At 50.1% G+C, this 22251-nt stretch overlaps 1 protein-coding gene across 2 annotated transcripts in view; it reads right to left on the reverse strand.

The window, feature by feature from the left end:
* The window catches only part of VARS1 (valyl-tRNA synthetase 1), a 246999-nt gene that overhangs the window by 102446 nt on the left and 122302 nt on the right, over positions 1-22251 (reverse strand). For both annotated transcript variants that reach the window (XM_085615512.1, XM_085615511.1), the window contains exon 17: positions 2362-2520. In XM_085615512.1, the coding sequence (XP_085471638.1) occupies positions 2362-2520 (159 nt within the window). The remainder of the gene's footprint in view (positions 1-2361; positions 2521-22251) is intronic.

A 22251-nucleotide genomic window follows, 5' to 3' on the forward strand; every position in this document is an offset into this window, starting at 1 on the left:
CTGCACTAGAGCAATCTAAAAATATTCAGAAATGAAAATGTGTGTAGCACATTTTCTGGCAAGAAACATAAGGATTACCAGCATTTTCTAAAACAATGTTTAAACTGACTTTTTCTTTAGAAATACAAGGATTGTTTACATATTTTCTAGTAAAAACAAAATGGCAGTTTCTTCTATTGGAAACCAAGGATTGTGTATGTTTTCAACAACAATGTTCTCAACAAGATCAGCCTCAATTTCTACCTAGTGACCCAAACTCCACAGACCTTCGCGACTGCCTGGACAACATCGGACTCACACAACTCGTCCAAAATCCCACAAACATCACAGGTCACACACTTGACCCCAACTTCACCTCCAGCGAAAAAATCAAATACAGCCACACCACCCCGCTGACATGGAAGTACAACTCCATGGTGCACCTCAGTATTACCACCTTCCCCACCGAGAGCCTTGACCCTCCAAACTCATCAAACACCCCACCACCAGCACGACAGGTGACCAACTGGAGCCAACACACCTACTAGGACACCACCACCATCCTCATGAAGACAAACTCAGGGGTCCCCACCAACCGATGCCCCTACTACATCTTCAACCTAAATGGACCCAAGATAAGCCTTGAACTCGCAACCATCATCAACCCCTCAACAGCCACTGCAACCTTCACAGAAAACTAGAAACATGCAGAATTGAACAACATCCTAAAGAAACCATCGGTTGACCCCACTGAACTCAAAAACTACTGACCTATCTCACTACTACCCTTCCCGGCCAATGTCATGAAGGAAGCAACCAACCAGCAACTCACCGAACATCTAGAACATCCCCAACTCCAGGGTAGCTCATAAACTGGATTTTGAAGCAACCACGGTGCCAAAACCGCCGTCATCACAGTCACGGACAATATTGTGTCATACTCGACCGAGGCGAGATGACAGCACTCATCCTGCTCGACCTCTCTGTGGCTTTTAACACCATTTCTCACCAGATGCTCGTCACAAGACTCAAACATATCAGAATCCAGGGATCAGAACTCAAGTGGATCAGTTCCTTCCTCATAGGAAGAACCACACAAGTACACCTCCCAGCTTTCTCCTCCAAACCCAAGGACATCATCTGCAGAGTCCCACAAGGCTGGTCATTAAGCCCCACCTTATTCAACACCTACATGACACCTCTGGCCAACATCGTCAGGTCCCATTGGCTCAACATCACCTCGAACGCTGACGGCACACAACTCATCTTCTCCCTCTCAGAAGACCTCACCAACACTAGGTACAACTTCCACAAATGCATGACCATTGTCGCTGACTGGATTAGGGAGAATTGCCTTAAGTTCAACACTGACAAGATGGAGGTGCTTAACTTTGTATGCAAGAACTCCCCCTGAGACTCCATCCAGGTGGCCCTCAGAACCTTGCTCCACAACAACCCTGACTGAGCACACCAGAAACCTGGGAATCATCATGGACAGCAAACTTACTATGGCCTCTCAAATCAATGCTGTCACATCCTCCTGCTTCTTCATCTGGAGCATGCTATGCAATATATTCAAAAGGCTCCCCCCGGACTCAAGGTGCACCATCACCCAGGCCCTCATCACAAGCATACTGGAATATTGTAAGGCACTCTATGCAGGTATACCAGCCCACCTCATCAAGACCATCTAAAACTCTACCGCCAGACTCATCCTTGACCTCTCTTGAAGCACCCACATCACTTCCCACCTCAGACAGCTTCACTGGCTCCCAGTCCAGAAATGTTGCCAGTTCAAGCTCCTCACACACGCATTAAAGGCATTGCACAACACTCCCATCTCAACCAATGCCTCCACTTCCATCAAACCACCAGAAGCCTTCACTCTTCCTCTCTTTCGTTTACCCACACACCTACAAACAAATCCTGAGGCACATATCTTAAGTACTCACTACAATTAAACAAAAGTCTTTTTCAAAAATCATGCTTCTAGCTGACAATGCAACCCGCCTGAAAGCTTCCAAATGGGAAACGATGCATATCATACAAGTGCAACCAGTCAGGGTTGTTGGGAGTCAGAGGAGCAGACTGCCAACCCTTTCTAGCACACAGGTATTGCCGGAGACTTGATGGCGGTCACCATGTGAAGAGGTGAAAATTTATGTGCCAAATTCTGCTCTCCTCATTCCACTCAGTTGCCCCACGCAGAGTTCTGACTGGGCTCGATGAGTATTGGCCTTGATATATTCATGAATGTGTTGCCTGTGTTTTCAAATAGAGACTACAAAACAAAGGTAAATTGTAAACTATAAAAAGCCCTCCATGTGAAAGAGTAATATGCTGGCATCACCAGGAAGGAGGAAAAGGGCTGCAGGGATTCACCTGATGTTATCCATCCAGCTGAACCAGGTTTTGAGGTGGAAGTCTGGGATAATCTTCAGTTCTCCACTGCGTACAGCATCTGCCGCCTGCTTGGCCATCTCATCACAGCGCACGTACCACTGTGGCTTCATCAGAGGCTCCACAATGTCTTTAGAGCGGCTTTTTCAGGGTACAGAGTAGATAGGTTAGCCTCTTGTTCAAATGCAACGTGTTCAACATGTCTATTTGCACAGAACTGCAGATTAACATTTGGAGATCTATACATGGCCACGATTACACAGACTGTCCAGTTACCTCAGTTACCAAACACACATTGTATGGAAAAGCTTACTTACATGTAACAATAGTTTTGCAGCTTGAAGACTTTTCTGGATGCATGTGCTGTGCATTATTCTGACACCTAGTGACGGGGTCGAGAACTGTCCATATTTTTTGGTTTTTTTCCCTCTTGGGTGTTGACTGGTAAATGTGCCCTGCCATCCTTCAATGACATCTGATGTAAGCCCACAGTGATCAAGTACATGGTCACCATCTTTAGATTCCAATTCCCAATTTAGTGATTTATTCTCCTTCAGGGCTAACTTTATGCACGGTCTACTATTTAATTACTTTTTGTCTAAGCATACCCTTTCATTGGGGGAGGTGAGAGGGTTGTGTACGAATGCAGGAAAGTCTTCAAGCTACAAAAATGTTATTATAGGTAAGTAATCTTTTGCAGAGTGAATCTTTTCTGCATTCATAAGTTGTGCACAAATTACGTAGGAGTACTGGATCCATGAGGGATTTTGGGTTGACGAGTGTATGGGGTTGCAAAAAAGTATCTCAATGCTTGTTTTCCCACTTGAGCCTCCCAGGTCGTATGCATGTCCACACAGTTGTTTGTTGTGAAGGTAGGACTTGACAGACATGTAGCAATCATGCCGAGTGATTTTCTGAGACGTCTGCTAAGAAGACTAACATGGCCCCTTTTCTCCTGGTAGAATGGCCCTTAAGCTGTTGTCCCATGTTTCCCCTCCTACCTTGTGCCTTGTTTGGATGATCTGTACAATCCCTCTTGCGATGCTACCCTTGGTCACCGGTAACCCACTATTTGCTGATAAATATGAAATGAAAAACTGATCCGTTTTCCTATATTGATTTGTTTCTTCCATGAATACATTTCTGCTCAAATTACAGCCATCATATGCAGTGGCCATTCTGCCTGTGTGTTCGGTTGCTGGAAGAAAGCTGGTTGTTGTACTGACCGATTTAAATGAAACTGTTAAGCTACCTTTAGTATGAATGGTGGGATCAGTCTCATGACTAACCTAACATTGTGTATCGGCAAGTATGTCACTTGGATTGTCAAAGCTTGCAACTCGCTCACTCTGCATAAAGATGTGATCAAAACTAGGAAGGAAAGGATTATGTTATTTACCCTGTAACCATTTGTGTGTTGCATGTAGGGCTGTAGGTTCACATGCTCTGCATACTCCTGCCATCTAGTGTTGGGCTCGGATGTTTGCAACTTGTTTTTCTCCAAAGTATTCTCTTGAGTCACAAGGTGTACGAGGATTCCTACATATGTGTGCTTTGCGCGTGGGTGCCAAATCCTTTTTAGGTTGATTTTAGTCCCAATGTGGTGTACAAGTGCATTGGGAAATAAGAATAAAATAGAAATAAAGAAAGATCTGCAGCAAGAGCCACAAGCGTCCAGGGAGGAAAGTGCGCGCACGAGAATCTACAGCACTACACGCCCCAAACAGATGCTTAAAGGGTACTCGCTGTCTATCTCTTACTCACCAATCACCAAAGATAAAGCTTATACTTGACTTGCTGTCATTTTGAGGTGAGATAATAGTTTTTATTTTTTGAGTCTTAGCTTTGGAAAATATAAATTTAAAAATGAAATATTCGAGTTCTTAAAGAAATTGTCATTATGATCTTTGAACAAAGTACAGTGATTGATGTATATTAAGACTCTCTTTTTATGTCTTTTGAAAAAAATCTATATAAATAAGGTGCCAAAGAATATGTAAAAGAACGCCAAAAAAATATTTTTTTAGGGCATCTTATGTATACAATGACTCCATTTTTGTATAATTTAAAACAAAAACTTTTTTAACGTTTGTAAATATGTGTACGTCCGTCAGTTTTAATGAATGTTATAAAAATGTCTTTTCTATTCTGTTGCAGCCCTGAAGAAGTTCCGTTCAAATTTGTCTTTAAAAGAACGAAACGTGAAAGTCAAACAAAGAAAAAGAGAAACACTTTGGACTCTATATTTTATGTTCAGTGCACCTCCATTTGTTGTGAATAGATGCTAAAGGGTAAGTAACATTTTCCGTTCGTACCGTATGTTGCTGTAGATACACATGCGCTGCATAGACAGCAAAGCAGACCTTTGTTTTAAGCGGTGGCTAGCCCATGGATGGAGCAGATGTTTGAAATAGGGTCCTTAGGACTGTTAGGTCAACCAAGGCTTTCTGCCTAGCAAGAACATCCACAAAGTAGTGCTTGGTAAATGTGTCCGGGGTTGACTAAGTAGCTGCTTCGCAAATAGCATTTGATGGGATGTTTCCTAGGTAAGCCATGGAAGCAGCCTTTTTTATGTGGAGTATTTCCTGGGGGGGGGGGGGGTACAGAGAAAACTCTCTTGGGTTTAAGGCAACAAGTTTTAATACACCAAACTATGCATCCAGAGAGGTCTGCTTTTGAGACAGGCTGCTTTTCTTGGGGGTTGCTAAAAGTTACAAACTGCTGGTCTGCTTTACGAAAGGACTTGGTTCATCAATGTGGTAAATGAGGGTCCTTTTGACTTCTAAAGCGTGGAGGGCTCCCTCTGCCGCGGTCTGTGGCTGTGGAAAGACAACAAGGAGTTCTATGGTCTGGTTGAGATGAAAGGGAGAAATAACCCTGGGCAGAAACCTTGGATTGGCTTGAGATACTACTCTATCATTGTGGACGTTAACGTAGTGTTCCTGAAACGTGAGTACTTGCAGGTTACTAATGCACCTTAGTTAAGTTATAGCCACTGGAACTACACCCTTCCATGGGAAGAATCGCAGAGGGCAGGAAAGCATTGGCTCAAAATTGAGATCCATGAGTCTGGTGAGGACTGTGTACAGGTTCCTTTGAGGGGCAGGTGGCACCCTTGGGGGAATGACCTTTTTGAGGCCCTAAATGAAAGACTTGATGACTAGTATAAGGAACATGGAACAGTGATCTCTGTTCTTCATGTAAGCGGCTATGGCAGCTGAATGAAGTCTATTGGAAGCGTCCGCCAACTCTGAGCGTTGTAGATGAATGGGGCAGCATAAATTGTCCTGAGCAGCAGGGTTCAATGGTCTATATGCTTTGGGATAAAGTAGCAGACAAACCTTTTATCATTTTGCCCCATAGCAAGCTCGAGCAGTTGCTCTGCGTGTTTCCTTGAGGCTATCTCTGCACTCCTGTGGGAGGCATAGGTAGCTGAATTCAGGAACCATAGGAGTCCGATCGCTAGGTTGAGCTCTTTGGGGCCTTGAAGTCTGGTCTGTCCCTATTTTTTGGCGAGAAGGTCAACTATGTTTGTGAGCTTCTCATGGGGAATGATGGACATTTCGACTAGAGTGAAGCACCAGTGTTGTCCGGCCCAGGTAGGAGTTTCAAGAGACACTTGCTGCATCTTTCTTTCCACCAATGGAAGGAGTGGGAAAGGTGGAAAAGCGTAAGCAAATATCCCTGACTGGTTAATCTATAGTACATTGTCCATAGACTGTGGGCATGAGAATCTAAAGGCCAAGATTGGGCATTTTGCATTCTCTGGGGTGGCAAAGAGGGCTATCTGTGGAGTTCCCCAGCACCTAAGTAGCTGTTTAATACTTGGCGATTGAGTTCCCACTCATGGACCTCTTGATGCGACCCGAGGAGTAGATCTGCTGGATAACTGTCCACCCTTGTTATCAAGTGGATGCAGTGATGAAGGGCCTAAATCCAGATTGTTGGTCTAGAAGTGAAAAGCAGAGAGAGTAGATGCCAAGCTTATGTAGGTAGTAAGTCGCGGTCATGTCTGCTCTTACTAGAACTACCTTGCATTGTATCTGAGGCAGGAAGGCTTTGAGGGCTAGTTGGATTGCTAGGATTGAATATGCTACTTACCAGTATGCATCTGTTCTTGGCATGTAGGGCTGCTGACATTCATATCTGTGCATAGATCGCCGCCTAGTGTTGGGTCCGGATGTTTGCACGTTGTTGTCCTGGAAGAGTCTTCAAAGTATCCTGAGATAGGTGACTCCTCCCCTGGACCACAGTGCGCATGGGCATCCTCTCCATCCTCAGATTGTTTTTCGCCATTGTGGCAGTGATGGAGTAGATACAGAAAGTGATGACCATGCTATACAGTAATTCTGAGAGCTGCAGCTGCTACAGGCGCCGGGGAGGAGGGAGGGCGATATGAATGTCAGCAGCCCTACATGCCAAGAACAGATGCATACTGGTAAGTAGCATATTCGGTTCGAGGCATGTGGGCTGCTGAATTCATATCTGTGCATAGAATATATAGCAGTACCCTCTATTAGCGGCGGCTACCAGTGCCAGCTGCAGCGGTCTGAAAAAGAGATTTGAGAACAGCCTGTCCTACAGCTGCCTGCTGTTTTGATTGCACATCTACACAATAGTGTTTGGTAAATGTATGTGTAGTGGACCAGGTGGCTGCTCTACATATATCATGCAAAGGAATGTTTCCCAGGAAAGCCATGGAGGCCCCTAACTTACGTGTTGAGTGGGCTCGTGGGGGAATCGTTAATGTGCGTTTAGCCTTTTGATAGCAAATTTGAATACATTTAACGATCCATCTGGCTATACCTGCTTTGGAGATGGCGTTACCTTTGTGGTGTGGGGCAAAGGCAACGAAAAGTTGTTTTGTTTTCCTACAGACTTTAGTCCTGTCGATATAGTACATGAGGGCTCTCTTTATATCTAGTGTATGGAGTGCTCTTTCTGCGACAGTTTGTGGGTTTTGAAAGAAAACAGGCAGTTCAATAGTTTGATTCATGTGGAACTGCGATATTACCTTGGGCATGAATTTGGGGTTGGTACGTAGTACGACCCTGTTGGCGTGAACCTGTATGAATGGCTCTTGAACGGTTAGTGCCTGGAGTTCACTAACTCTCCTTAAAGAAGTGATTGCTACTAGGAAAGCTACTTTCCAGGTGAGGAATTGAATCTCGCATGAGTGTTGAGGTTCGAAGGGTGGACCCATCAGGCGTGTGAGGACCAAGTTGAGGTTCCACATTGGAGCTGGTGGGTGGCTTGGAGGAATTACTCGTTTGAGTCCTTCCAAGAATGCTTTGATGGCCGGCACTCTGAATAAAGAGAGGTGCTGCCTGTTCTGGAGATAGGCTGATATTGCGGTCAAATGGACACGTATTGAGGCGTATGCCAGATTGCATCGGTATAGGTGTAAGAGGTAACAAATTATGTTTTGGATGGATGCGTCTAGCGGGTTAATGTCATTGTTATTGCAATAAATGATGAATCTTTTCCATTTGGCTGCATAGCAAGCTCTGGTAGTGGGTCTCCTGGCCTCCTTAATGATGTCCTTACAGTCAGGTGGCAGGTTTAGGTAGCCAAACTCTAGGACTTTAGGAGCCAGATTGCCAGGTTCAGCTGTTGCGGATCTGGGTGCTGAATCTCTCCATGGTTCTGCGTCAAATGCGCGGGTTTGATCCGCAGCCTTTGATGCGGCACCACGGAAAGTTCGAGAAAGGTGGTGTACCATGGCTGGCGTGCCCACGTTGGAGCAACCAGGACGAGTGTTAGCGAGTGTTGTCTGAGTTTGCGAGCCACCAGCGGTATCAATGGTGCTGGGGGAAAAGCGTACGCAAATCTGCCGGACCAGTTCATCCATATCGCATTGCCCTGCGACTGCGGATGTGGGAACCTGGCGGCAAAGCTTTGGCATTTTGCGTTTTCGCTTGTGGCGAATAGGTCTATCTCTGGATGACCCCACTGCTGGAAGTACGGTTGGAGTACTGATGGGTGTAACTCCCAACTCGTGCATCTGGTGGCTGTGTCTGCTGAGCAGATCCGCCATCTGGTTGTCCTTGCCGGGGAGGTGTTCCGCCATGAGGAATATGTTCCTCTGAATGGCCCACTTCCACATGCTCTGAGCCAGATGAGACAACTGTGGAGAGTGTGTTCCTCCCTGCTTCTGTATGTAGTACATGGCAGTCATGTTGTCCGTCCGGATCAACACGACTTTGTTGCACAAGTGTACTTTGAATGCTTTCATAGCCAGGAAGATTGCCATCAGTTCTAGAAGGTTGATGTGCATCTTCTTTTGTTGTATTGTCCATAGTCCCTGCACTGTGTAAGTGAGTACATGAGCTCCCCATCCTTGGAGAGACGCGTCCGCTGTCAGTATTATTTGTGGAACAGGCTCTTGGAACGGTCGGCCCTTGCAAAGGTTTTGTGGATTCCACCAATGCAGAGAGTTGTATGCCCGACCGCTCACCAACACTAGGTCTTTTAGTTGCCCGTGAGCCTGATTCCATTGACGTGCTAAGCACTCCTGAAGCGGGCGCATATGTAGCCTCGCGTGTGGGACTATGAAAATGCAGGAGGCCATCATGCCTATCAACTGCATGAACACTCGCGCAGGAAGGGAGTGTTGGGGTTTGAACTTGGAAATCAGCATTTGCATGCTGTTGATCCTCACTAAATTTGGCTGAGCTGTGGCTGCCAGAGTGTCTATGGTCGCACCTAGGTACTGTTGTACGTGTGCGGGTTGGAGATGTGATTTTGGGTAATTTAGTGAGAACCCCAGACTGTGAAGAAGGTGAATGGTGCGGGACATGTGGCTGGCACATTGCTGGGCTGACTTTGCCTGAACAAGCCAGTCATCCAGGTAAGGGTAGACATGAATGTGTTGCCTCCGTAAATGTGCAGCCACAGTAGCTAGGCACTTTGTGAAAACTCTGGGCGCTGTTGTCACGCCGAAGGGAAGAACCTTGAATTGGTAGTGCTGCCCTTGAATAGTGAACCTGAGATATTTTCTGTGTGATGGGTGAATGGGTATGTGGAAATACGCATCTTTGAGGTCTAGCGTGGCTAGGAAGTCTCCCTGTCTGAGCAGCGGGAGAACCTGCTGTAGGGTGAGCATGTGGAAATGCTCTGAGAGAATGTAGCGGTTGAGGGGTCTCAGGTCTAGTATAGGTCTGAGTGACCCGTCCTTTTTTGGTATTAAAAAGTACAGGGAGTACACCCCCGTACCTTGCTCAGGGACGGGTACGACCTCTATTGCGCCTTTTTGCAGCATACTTGGCACTTCCTGCTGTAATAGCGCTAAGTGCTCTGAGGACATAGGACGGTGTTTTGGCGGTATTGTGGGTGGAGTTGAGGTTAATTCTAGGCAGTAACCGTGTTTGATAATATCTTTGACCCACCTGTCCGTGGTGATGGAGTTCCACGTGGACAGGAACCGTTGTAGCCTTCCCCCGACAGGTGTTATGTGGTCGGGAGGAAGGGAGAGGGCGTCACTGTTTGTTCTTGGGGGAGGACCTGGTATTACCGTATCCGCGTCCTCTGCCCTTTGTGCTTGAGCCACGATATCCACCCCGGGAGTTTTTATCGTAGGTACTTTGTGTGTTGCCCTTGTTGTAGGTTTGCTGTGACACCTGTCCTCTACCTGCTCCTCTATTTACGGGGCGACGAAAGGAGCCACTCCGAAAGGTCTGCGTTTGGAGAGCCCCCATGGACTTTGCAGTGTCTGTGTCCTTTTTTATTTTTTCTAGGGTGGTGTCAACCTCTGGTCCGAATAAGTAGTCGGGGTTGACCGGCTGGTTGAGGATGTTATTTTGTACCTCAGGTTTGAATCCGGAGATTCGTAACCAGGCGTGTCGTCGTAACATGACGCTAGTGTTTATGGCTCTGGCAGCTGTGTCTGCGGCATCCAGTGTACACTTAATGGATGCGTTCGTGAGGAGTTTTCCCTCCCTGATGAGGATCTCTGCTCCCTCTTTGTATTGGTCAGGGAGATGTTGGAGTAAGGTTTCTAATGTGTCATAGTGTGCGCGATCGTAGCAAGCTAGGAGCGCCTGAGTACTGGCAATACGCCATATGTTAGCTGCCTGGGCTGCAACCCGTTTGCCGGAGGTCTCTAGCACCTTGGACTCCTTGTCCGGGGGAGGAGCATCCCCAGTTGTCTGTGAGTGCGCCCGTTTGCGGGCATTAGCAACCACGATGGAATCCAGAGGCAACTGGCCTCTAATGTACGTAGGGTCCCCAGGCGCCGACCTATATTTCTTGTCGATCCTGGGGTTTATTACTCTCTCCCTGGTGGGTTCTTTGAAAATGTCCTTTGCTGGTTTGAGGACACCTTTCAACATGGGTAGAGTTTTGATATTCCTTTCTGAGGATGCGAAAGTATCCATTAGAAAATCGTCCTCGATTGTGTCAGAGTGGAGTTGCACACCATGATTTGCCGCAGCACGTTCAATGAGGGCGTTGAATGCGGCAGTGTCCTCTGTGGGAGACGTTTTCGCGCCATATAGCTGCGTGTCCTGTGTATCCATAGGTGCACCCGGGTCTACAGGGTCATCCCAAGCCTGGTCAGGGTCCTGTTGGCCTTCAGGGTCCATCTCTCCGGGGTAGGGGACGTGGTCACCCATGTAGGCCTCCAAAACGTCGGTTTCGGAGTGTGTCGGAGAGAAGGACTGTGGATCTGGGTAAGAGGTATGGAGAGGTTCGTAAAGAACTGGTTCCGAATCCGCTGGCAGCTTTTTCTTTAGCGGGATCCGGTAGGAGTCCAAAGCCTGCTCGGAAGATATTCTCCGTTTGTGGAGCATAATTCTGCCGGTGTCGGCATCGATGATGTGGGATGGTGACGTCTCCGTAGGAGAGAGTTCGGCAGGCGTGATCCTAGTGTGGGTGACACGTGTTCTGATTTCGAACAGTTTGGGCGCCGTGGATGGCGGCAGGCCAAAAGTGATGTTGGCTGGTGCCGGAGAAGCTTTTTGAGCTTTTTTCGGCTCGGAGCTTGACGTGTCCTGGAGGGCTGCCTTTTCTTTGATGCGTTGCAAGGACGCTGCAACTTGCCGCACCTGGAACGCCGACGGTTCTTTGGCGCCGAGCGGGTCTGTAGAGGCAGGCGTGGACTTCTTCGGCGCCACGGGGTCATCGAGTCGAGGAGAGGTAGTAGCTGTCGACGGCGTAGATGATTGGGCCTTTGGTGCTGCTTTCGAAGTGGTGTGAGACGCAGCGGCCATTTTGACCTTTGTGGCCGGAGCCGATTGTCGGTGCCGGGGGCCGAGGCGGTTTGGCGGTACCGATGGCCTTTTTCCGTGTGTCGGCGCCGACGTCGGCTGCTGCGAGCTCGGCACCGAAGTCCCGTTTGGTGCGGTCGGTGCCGACGGGTTTGGCTGGCGTCGAAGGTGTAGTGGGCTTCGATCCGACCAGTGTCACTTTCGGTTTCGGTTTCTGTGGAACCGATACGACTTTCGGTTTCGGTGAAGGGAAACCAGTCGTTTTGGGTAGTAATGTCTGCCGCTGAATGTCCGAGGCCGGGCCAGAGGGCGGGGCCGAAGAACTGCGGGATAGGTCTTGGGTAAGGCCCGAAGGCGATACCTCGACCGAAGCCATAGACTGACGCACTGGGATATCCTCCGTCTGTACGGGTAGGCCTTGCTCGTCACCGGAGCTACTCTCTTCGGCCCCTAAGGCCTCATCGTAGTCTCCTACCTCGGTGTCGGCTTCTTCTCTGTGAAAGAGTTGTTCTTCGATGTCTTCCGATCCGGATTCGTGTTCGGAAGCGGGGCTGGAGGGTAGGTTCTCCACGTCTTCCACATCTTTGTCCTCGGCGCTGAAGATGTTGGTTGGGGCCGGTGCCGCTTGCTGCGCGTCAAGTCTCGCTGCTCGTCGATTCCGGAGAGTCTTTTTGGATCGGAATCGGGCACAGGCCATACATGTGGATTCGTCGTGATCCGGTGAAAAGCATTTGTTGCACACCGGGTGGACGTCGACATAGGGATATTTCGCATTGCAAACAGCACACCGCTTGAATGGTGTCCTCGATTCCATCGTCGATGTCGATGGCCGGATATGATGCGAAAAAGTTGTTCTTGAAGTTAGTAAACTAACAAATAACTATAGATACTGATCGGGAACAGTACCGACGCGAACTAAAGGCCTTTTGGCCTGTAAAAAGTTTTACCTAATGTGAAAGTGCTTTTGAGCAGTAAATAAAGAGATTTAAAAAAATAAAAAAAATAAATAAATAAATAAAAGTTTTACCTAACTTGAGTCAAGATAAGCACATCCGAACCCAATGGCTGAAAAAAACAATCTGAGGATGGAGAGGATGCCCATGCGCACTGTGGTCCAGGGGAGGAGTCACCTATCTCAGGATACTTCGAAGACTCTTCCAGGACAACAACGTGCAAACATCCGGACCCAACACTAGGCGGCGATCTATGCACAGATATGAATTCAGCAGCCCACATGCCTCGAACGTGGTAATACTGCTGTTGCAGGGTCCTTAAGGCTTGTACAGTTGAGAGATTGAGATGTTCTCCCATCATCCTTGTGATGCGTTGATGGTGAACTGTGGCAAATGGTCATCGAAAAGTCCACCCTGAAACAGGTTGCTGCTGTTCCACCATGGCAGAGAGCAATGGACACTAGCCTTTACCAATACTAGATCCTCTACCTGACTCTCCGCTTGGGACCACTGAGCTGCAAGGCACTGTTGAAGCGTGCCCATGTAAAGCCTGGCATGGGGCACTATGGCGATATATGAAGTCATCACACCGAGTAAACACATAACTGTTCTGACTGGTAGATGACGATATACCTGAAAAAGAAGGAAGCCTGATGGAAAGCCATGATGGTTTGTTGGCTGGGGTAGGCATTGCAGGTCACAGAATTGAGAGTTGACCGTAGGAAGGGTTGAAGAGGGATAAGAGGTGACTTGGTGATGCCGATATTAAAGTCTAAGTGTGTGTCACGATTCCTGCATGACTGGGGTGGGACAGGAGAATAAAAGCGACCGGTGGACTGTGCCTCCTGAACACAGTCCTTCCCTCTTTTTCCAGCTGGATGACTGGAATGGTTATGGAAACGCAAGTGACGACGAGAACACCATATGTTACGGTCCAGGTCCCTTTAACTGGGAAGACGTCAAGGAGGACGCCGCCTACAACAGTGACGTCATCGCCAGCCAGCCAATGGAAGCAGAGCGAAGCCATGACGTCGGGAAACAAGAGGAGTTCCTGGTATCCAGAACCGAGCGTCCAAAGGAGAGTCAAGTGGTCCTGCTCGTGACGGCAATGGGAGAAGAGGAAGCTGCAACAGAGCCAGGAGGCCAAGGACAATGCGCAGCGCCCCGCCACGCTCCTTGAGGAGCATGGCTCCAACAGGTAGGGGAGTGTGTTACAGGGTGGATGGGGAGGATGGTGCACGCTTACAGATAGTCACTGCCTGTTATCCCCTCACGACTACCCCGTTCCCAGCACTATTCCGCAAGGATTTCGTTTGGCAGTGGTGCAAGATGTGTTTTAATATGAGTTGAGCCCTCACGATCCCTTCCATTTCTCTTTTCTTCCAGAGCGCCCGGGGATACCAGAAGAACGGGGAGCCTTAAGAGAAGGAATTCGAAGGAAGAGGCCTGTGGAAGAGAACAGGACTAAAACTAGCGCCTGTGAAGCGTAACAGGACTGAAAAAAACAGAGTGTTGTTCTGTCTCATTAACTATGGCATCCCACAGGAAAATAGTTTTTCAAGAAAACAGTCTTGCTAGCCCCTGTGTACAGCCTGATCCTTGCCTATTATTACAGTGTGTAACACTAGGCGGCGATCTATGCACAGATATGAATTCAGCAGCCCACATGCCTCGAACATAATGTTTTGTGTAAGGGCGAGACACTGCCACTCGCTTGAGCAGCCAATCGTCCAGATAGGGTAAAACGTGAATGCTGCATCGTCTTAAATGTGCTGCGACCACCGCCAGGCATTTGGTAAAGACCCATAGAGCGGTGGTTACGCAGAACGGTAAAACCTTGAATTAGTAATGCTGACCACTTACCAGGAGGCACAGCTAGTGTCAGGTGGATGGGGATGTGAAACATGCATCCTTCAGGTCCAATGCTGCCATGACGTCTACTTGCAGCAGCACAAGTATGAAGTCCTGAAGGGTTACCACGTGGAAGTGTTCCGAAGCTATGCATCTACTGAGAGGTAAGAGACTGAGAACAGGCCAGAGGGTCCCGTCTTTTCTGAGAATGAGAAAGTACAAGGAGTAAACCCTCTTACCTTGGAGTTGTGAAGGGGCAGGTTTGATGACCCCTGTTTGAAGGAGGACTTCTACTTCTTCCTCTAGAAGACACATGTGATCCTCACTGAGCGTAAGATCCTGGGTGGGATGCTGGGAGAGTGGGAGTGAAACTCTAGACAGTAGCCATGCTGAAACACGGCTGGAACACATTTGGCTGAAGTCATCCCTTGCCATTTTGGCAAGAATTCTTTGATTCTTCTCCCAGTAGGGGTTATGCGATGGGTGGGAGGTGCTCGGGAGTGGAGGCGGCTCCCTTACTGGAACCGCCTATGGCTCTTCCCTTGTTGTTACCTCTACACTCCACGTGTGTGTAACCTCTAGAGGCGTAAGGCGGATGGGACTGCTGTTGCTTGTGATAAGAACTAACGCCTGGATAGGTGGATTCAAAACCTGAACAGTATTTCTGCCTACAAAATGCCCCCCTTTGACTAGTAGCTTGAAGAGCTCCCATGGCCTCATTTGCCTGAGGTGTGGGCCGAACGAATATTCTCCATCAAAGGGAAGACTAAGGCAGCGTTGCTGCACCTCAAGCTTAAACCCTGAGATACAAAGCCAATGTCAGCAAATGAGGATACTTCTATTCAGTCCTCAGGCTGCTGTGTCAACTGTATTGAGGGTGCATCGTATAGTTGCTTTCGAGATAGTCTGATCCCTGTGATCAATTCTTCTCCCCCTTGTTTGTATGTGGGCGGCAGGTGCTGAAGTAACTCCTACATTTGATAACAATGTGTTCTATCTTATTTCGCCAGTAGGCCACCAGAATTGGCAAAAGTACTAGTGGTTAGCAGTCAGCGAGGCTAAGCTCTTGACTGCTGCACCCAGCTTCTAACTCTCCTTGTGAGGTGGAGTGGCGTCCCAGATCCCCATGACAGTTTTCGCACTTACATCCAGAGTGAACGGCTAAGGAGTCGAGTTCAGCATGTCCCCTGATGTATGGTGGGTCAGTGTGTGAGGCCTTGTACTTTCTCTCTTCAGTAACAGTAGGGGGTTACCACCCTGCCTCTGACCGGGTCCTTTAAATGCTCTGTAGCCGCTTGTAGCATGCCCTTTAACATGGGTGAAACTGAAAAATATGCTCTGTCTTTGAGGGTCTCGACTGAGTGGTCCTCCTTCGGAACAACCCTGCCGTCCGTTTTATGGTATGGGGCTGCCCGTTGTATTACCCAATGATATGAGGTTATACTGTCAGTGGGGGGAGGGGCTGGAGAGATACAGATCAGAGTCAGGGTACCCAGGAGGGTCTGCAGAATAATCTCTCCTGTGCACCACCCCTTTCAGCTATGTCATACAGCTCATCCTCCTGGTAGAGGCTATTATTATTATTATTATTATTAGTTCTTATATAGCGCTCAACTCACCCTTGGGCATCTTGGCGCTTGCATTGGGAACCCGTCCTGGTTTTTCCCTGTGAGATAACCCGTACTGGGCATCCCCAAGGTGAAAGCCAGGCATCCCGCCGCGGGGGGGCCGTTGTGGAGATTAAGCAAGCTTGTTGCCCAGAGCTGCATAGTGTGAACTCGTGCTTAGAGTGGGCACCGAAGCGAGAATTATCGTGTCCGTGGACAATTGGGCTCCGGACCCTGCCGCGTCGGGAATTGAACCCTGGTCCCGGGTCTGACCTCTGCTTCAGGGTATGCCTCCTCTAACCAGTGAGCTACACTTCTCCACTGAAGATTGTAGTGAACCCATATGTGTGTATGGCTTTATTAGTGTCTGGAGGTGGCAAGGCAGAGAGAGGAGGAGGAGGTAGAGGAAGAACAAGCAGAGGAGGTGGAGGAGGAGTGGAAGGGGTGAAGTCAATGGGGCTGGTGCTCTTGTCCTTACACCTCTTTTTATACTTGGGAGCCGGTTCTAAAAGTTTGAATGCTGAAACTAAGACCTCCTAAAGGTGAGCTTCCTTTTATTTAGTATGGTTGTGACCACCTAGGGAGGGCGCTTGGTAGCAAGTCTATCCCCTCTGAGGATGTATGTACAGTTCTCTAGTAGGGGATCTCTGTGTATAGTCATAATCTATGAATAGTCCCGCCCATGTGCGGGGACCCCGGAGCAATAAAAATATCTCTTAAGCTGTCCTGCATTTGCAAACCTGCAAAGACACTTAAGAGACCGACAAAAATAATACAGCCTAATTACAACACGGCGGCTGCACTGGCCAGCACTTCCTCTGAAGTGAACACAAAAGCCAAAATAAAGTTTAAATGTCATTTTTATTCACATCTGACATGTTCCTTTATTGAATCACACTCCCTTCACCAAAATCCCTTTAAACAATAGAGAGGAAGGGGTGGACAGACAAGCCCTATAGGCTGTCATTATGTGTCTGCTAAAGGGATACCGTGCCTTTAAGAAACTCTCCAGAGACCCCCGGTATCCCAGGATGCACAGCCAACACAAGTTACTTTCAGTTCTTTTTTCCGGCTCCTGCTAGCAGGACCCTGGAGCTTGAGCTCTACCCTTTTGGGTGGTTTATTTGATAAATTTGGATTTTTTTGAATAAATAGTGTTTTCATTCGACGTCTAGAGCCTTTGTCTACTACTGCCTGCAATCTGGAGCAGTTTTGGCCCACTCTTAGCATGGCTTTGTTCGATAAATGCCCTGAGTGTGGGAGGAAAAAAGCCAAGACGGACCTACATGATGTTTGCATCCTCTGCTTGTCGTCCTCACATGTCCCAGCTACATGTGCCTTCTGTAAAACCTTTTCGAAAAGGACCCTGAGGGACAGGGAGAAGATTCGTCTTCAGGGACAGGAGCAGCAGAGGACCGGTGGGACTTCGGGGCATGGAGGGTCTCATTCCCCCTCCTCCGCCCATGCTTCAGCCTCTGGAGGGACCTCCGGACAGAGCAGGGAGCAGAAACGGCGCCTACCGGCTGGTAGGTCGCGTTCGGCGTCGAAGGCGACGACGTCGACGGCGAGGGAGAAGGCACCGGTATGTTCGCCGTCGATCCAGGGCTCTGGGTCGCGGCAGCCTCGGCGTTCGACGTCGAGAGAGGGGCCGGCGAGACCCGGGACCGGGTCGCCGTCGCTGACGTCGACACCCCATCGACGTCGTACTGAGCCCCGTGGCGGACTGCACTCACCACCTTCGCCGTCGACCCATGGCTCGACGCCGACGGAGTCGACGCCGAGATCCCGGCGCCCGCCGTCCAGGCGGAGAAGATCGCCGTCGAGGCACAGGTCGCCGTCGAGGCACCGGTCGCCGTCGAGGCACGGGAAGTCGACGTCGAGGCACGGGAAGTCGACGTCGAGGCACCAGAGATCGACGTCGAGGCACCAGAGATCGACGTCGAAGCAGAGGTCGACGCGGCGGCGACGAAGGTCGAGGAAGCATGGTTCGACGTCAAGAAGGCGTGATTCGACGTCGAGAGGGCGCTCGACTTCGAGACGGCGTTCGACGTCGAGGGGGCGACGACCGGCAAAGAGACGCCGGACGAGGTCGACGTACAGTTCAACGTCGAGGACATCGGGGAACACGTCCTCAGTGATTACGATCTCCAGTCGGGGATCGGGGAGACGAGGACGTTCCCCGTCGGTGGCTTCAACACGCAGGCCCTCCAAGAAGAGAAGGATGGCCGAGAGCCCGGCCAGTGATGGTGCGGGCTCTCCTGCAAGGAGTGATGGGGCGTCGGAACATCTGTCCCCGCTGCGTCCTCAGCGGCCGCCGCTGCCTCCTGCGCCTGATCTTCCGCCGGCTCCTCTACCGGCGCCTGCTCTGCCTCCGCCTCCTCCTCCTCCTCCTCCTCCTCCGCTGCCTCTGCCCGCGCCTCCGCGGCCTGCTTCTCCACCGCAGCCACTGCCTCTGCCCCCGAGGGCTCCCCGCAGGCAGAGATCTCGTCCTCGCAGGCGATCACGGAGTAGGCGCAGATCTTCCACTCGCTCTGGACATGGACGACGGAGATACCGGTCTCGTTCCAGAGGCTCAAGGGGCACGGACTCTTCTGGGGCTGGACGGTTTTCTCCCTCACTGTCGGAGACGCCTCCTACCCGCGTCTCGCCAGTGGATGACATTGCCACGTTCCAGGAGGTGCTGATGATGGGGGCGGCGAAGTTGGGAATATCAGTAACAACCCCTATTCCCACCACCTCTGATCTTTGAGACTTTGCATAAGGCTCACCTGTCGCGCCCCCTCCTCCCGTTGGTTCCGGGGTTGGAGGAGCCTGCAATGGAGGTGTTCTTGACGCCGGACGTGGTGAAACCGGCGCCCTCGAGACTGCTGAAAAAGTACAGGGCCCCGGACTCGGACCCGGCGTTCCTCAGGGTGGATCCTCCCCCGGACTCAGTCATTGTGTCGGCGGCGCGTAAGCAACACTCTACGACGCCTTCGTCCACGGCCCCTCCGGATAAGGAGAGTCGTAAGATGTGCTCCACGTCGGCCACTACGATGAAGGCCGCTAGCGCCTCCGCTCTGTTGGGTCGCTATGACAGGTCTCTTTGGGACTCCCTGCAACAGTTCGCTGCCTCCCTGCCTAGAGAGAAGAGGGAGGACTTTCAGGAGGTGCTGAACGAGGGCATGATGGTCTCTAACCAGATCATCAGTGCGGCGGGGGATATATCGTTGCTGGCGGTCCATGGGTACTGCCACGGCATACACATGAGGAGGCATTCCTGGCTGCGGCTGACACCGCTCAAGCCTGAGGCGCAGCAGAAGATCGCCAATTTGCCGTTCTCCGGCACAACGCTGTTCGGGTCTCATGCGGATGACCCGCATGAAGGCCGAGGCAGAAACCCTGAAGACAGTGGGGCTGGAGAGGCCCAGGGAGCGGAGGAGGTCCTTCCGCCCCTCGGGCAGGCGCTATTCCAAGCAAAGGCGTCAAGGGCGTCAGTCGGGTCACCAGCTACAGCCCCAGCAACAGCAACAACAGTTCCCGAGGCAGTCCTTTCAGAAGCGCCAGAGGGGCAGAGGACAGCATCAATCCTCGTCGGGGAACAAAGGCCCGGCCGGGTCGAAGCCCTGAAGGATCACTTCCCCCTCATCCGTTACCCGCTCCGGTGGGGGGAAGTATTCAACACTACCTGGCAGAGTGGAGGACAATAACTCAGGACAAGTGGGTGCTGAATATTGTTTGCAATGGATACAGTCTTCGTTTCACCAGCCCGCCTCCACAGATTCCACCAGTGCGCTCTCCCTACATGGTGCGGGAGCTCCAGCGGGAGGCGGACGTTCTGTTGGCAAAGAAGGCCATAGAAGCTGTTCCTTTGAGGCAAAAAGGGAAAGGTCTTTACTCCAGGTTCTTTCTCGTCAGAAAAAAGGACAAAAACGAGTTCAGGCCTATTCTGGATCTGCGTCAAGCAAACAAGTAGATCCGCAGAGAAAAGTTCCGTATGTTGTCCCTGCATCAGATTTACCCTCAGTTGCTTCGAGGAGATTGGCTGTGCGCCATAGATCTTATAGGACGCTTACTTTCATGTGCCGATCGCACCAAAGCATCGCAAGTTCCTGAGGTTTCTGGTAGGCAACAACCATTACCAGTATACAGTACTTCCGTTTGGTCTGAAGTCTGCCCCACGGACGTTCTCCAAGTGCATGGCAGTGGTGGTGGCACACTTGCGGAAAACCAAAGTGTTTGTGTATCCATACCTGGACGATTGGCTGATCAAAGCTTCCACGTACCAGGAAGCCCAGTGTCACTTCAACAGGACAGCTGCCTTGCTTCATCGTCTGGGGCTGCACATCAACATGTCAAAGTCAGTGCCGGTTCCTGTGCAGTGTCTCCAGTACTTGGGGGCCTCAGTCAATACCTTGAACGCAAGCGTGTGTCCTTCGGAGGAGAGACGCTTATCGATCCGTGGGAAGGCCCTGCACCTCCTCTCAGCCCACTCTCCTACAGTGAGGACGGTGTCTTCCTTACTGGGGTCGATGGCTTCCTGCATCTTTCTCACCCCCAATGCACGTCTGCATATGAGGCCTCTGCAGGAATGTCTGGAGGATCAATGGGACCAGAGGCGGGGGCGTTGGGAGGACAAGATTCATCTGTCCCAACACGCTCTCCAATCTCTGAAATGGTAGTGCTCCTCAGAGAATGTTTGCAAGGGGACTCCTTTCCACAAGGATATTCCGGTCCAGACCATAGTGACCGATGCGTCTCTCCAGGGCTGGGGAGCGCATTCGGGCCCTCTTCAGATTCAGGGGATATGGTCGCAGACGGAGATGACTTACCACATCAACTTTTTGGAACTCAGGGCAGTACACTTGGCCCTGAAGGCGTTCCATCCCTCCTTCAGGACAAACTCCCTGCTTGTTCAGACGGACAATACTACCACCATGTACTACCTCAACAAGCAGGGGGGCTCCCGGTCACGCACGCTGTCTCAGGAGGCTCAGACGATCTGGAATTGGCTGGTGGCCAGGAACCCGACGATCACGGCAACGCATTTGCCGGGAGTGCAGAATGCCCAAGCCGATGCACTCAGCAGGCTCGTTCAAGAAAATCACGAGTGGGTGCTAAACGACGACGTGCTCAGAGACGTCTTCGCAGAGTGGGGCACTCCGGATATCGATCTGTTCGCTACGGCAGAAAACAGCAAATGCCGCGACTTCGCGTCCAGGTACTACCAACCAGGGACACTGGGGAATGCCCTATGGATCAGCTGGTCCACCAGCTTTCTCTACGCCTTTCCACCCATTCCCCTGATTCCGGCGGTGCTGATCAAGCTGTCGCAATCCAGAGCCAGAATGATCCTGATTGCTCCGGAGTGGCCGAGGCAATGGTGGTTCACCGACCTTCTTCACCGGTCTGTTCTGCCACACCGGCGCCTGCCATGTCGACCGGACCTTCTCACGAAGTTCGGAGGACAGATGGTTCACCCCAATCTCTCATCCTTGAGTTTGGAAGCATGGCTCCTGAGCTAGTACAGTATGGACACTTGAATCTACCTCAGGACTGTATGGAGATCTTGAAGGAGGCGAAGAGGCCGTCTACGAGGACTTCTTACGCCTATAAGTGGAAGAGATTCTGTTTATGGTGCAAGGCAAAGGACATTGACCCTACATCCTGTAAAGAAGATGTTATTTTGCCTTATCTGCTGCAGTTGGCTCAATCTGGGCTTAATTTTCAGTCTATCAAAGTTCATCTCGCAGCCTTGACTGCGTATAGAAAGGGCCCTTCCCAAACCTCATTTTTTCAAATCCCTGTGATTAAAGATTTTTTGGAGGGTTTGCGTAAGGTGTTTCCCCCTGTTAGACGACCTTCTCCACCATGGGAATTGAACGTGGTGTTGTCTAGATTGATGAGGGAGCCTTTTGAGCCTATTCATAAGGCTTCTTTGCAGCATTTGTCCTGGAAGGCTGCCTTCCTTGTGGCCATTACATCGGCCAGGAGGGTAAGTGAGATTCAGGCTCTGTGTTGTCAAGAGCCGTATACTGTATTCCATGCGTCTAAAGTAGTGATGCGTACTCATCCTAAATTTTTGCCTAAAGTAATATCTGATTTCCATGTAAATCAAATGATAACTTTGCCTACATTTTTTCAGCACCCCTCCTCTCCGGCGGAGAGGTCTCTGCATTCACTAGATATGCGTAGGGTGTTGAAGTTCTATCTAGATAAAACAAAAGACATCCGCAGGTCGGATCAACTATTTGTAAATTATGGTTCAGTAAGAAC

Source organism: Triturus cristatus, chromosome 7, assembly GCF_964204655.1.
Source record: "Triturus cristatus chromosome 7, aTriCri1.1, whole genome shotgun sequence".
In the NCBI taxonomy this organism is placed as follows: domain Eukaryota; kingdom Metazoa; phylum Chordata; class Amphibia; order Caudata; family Salamandridae; genus Triturus; species Triturus cristatus.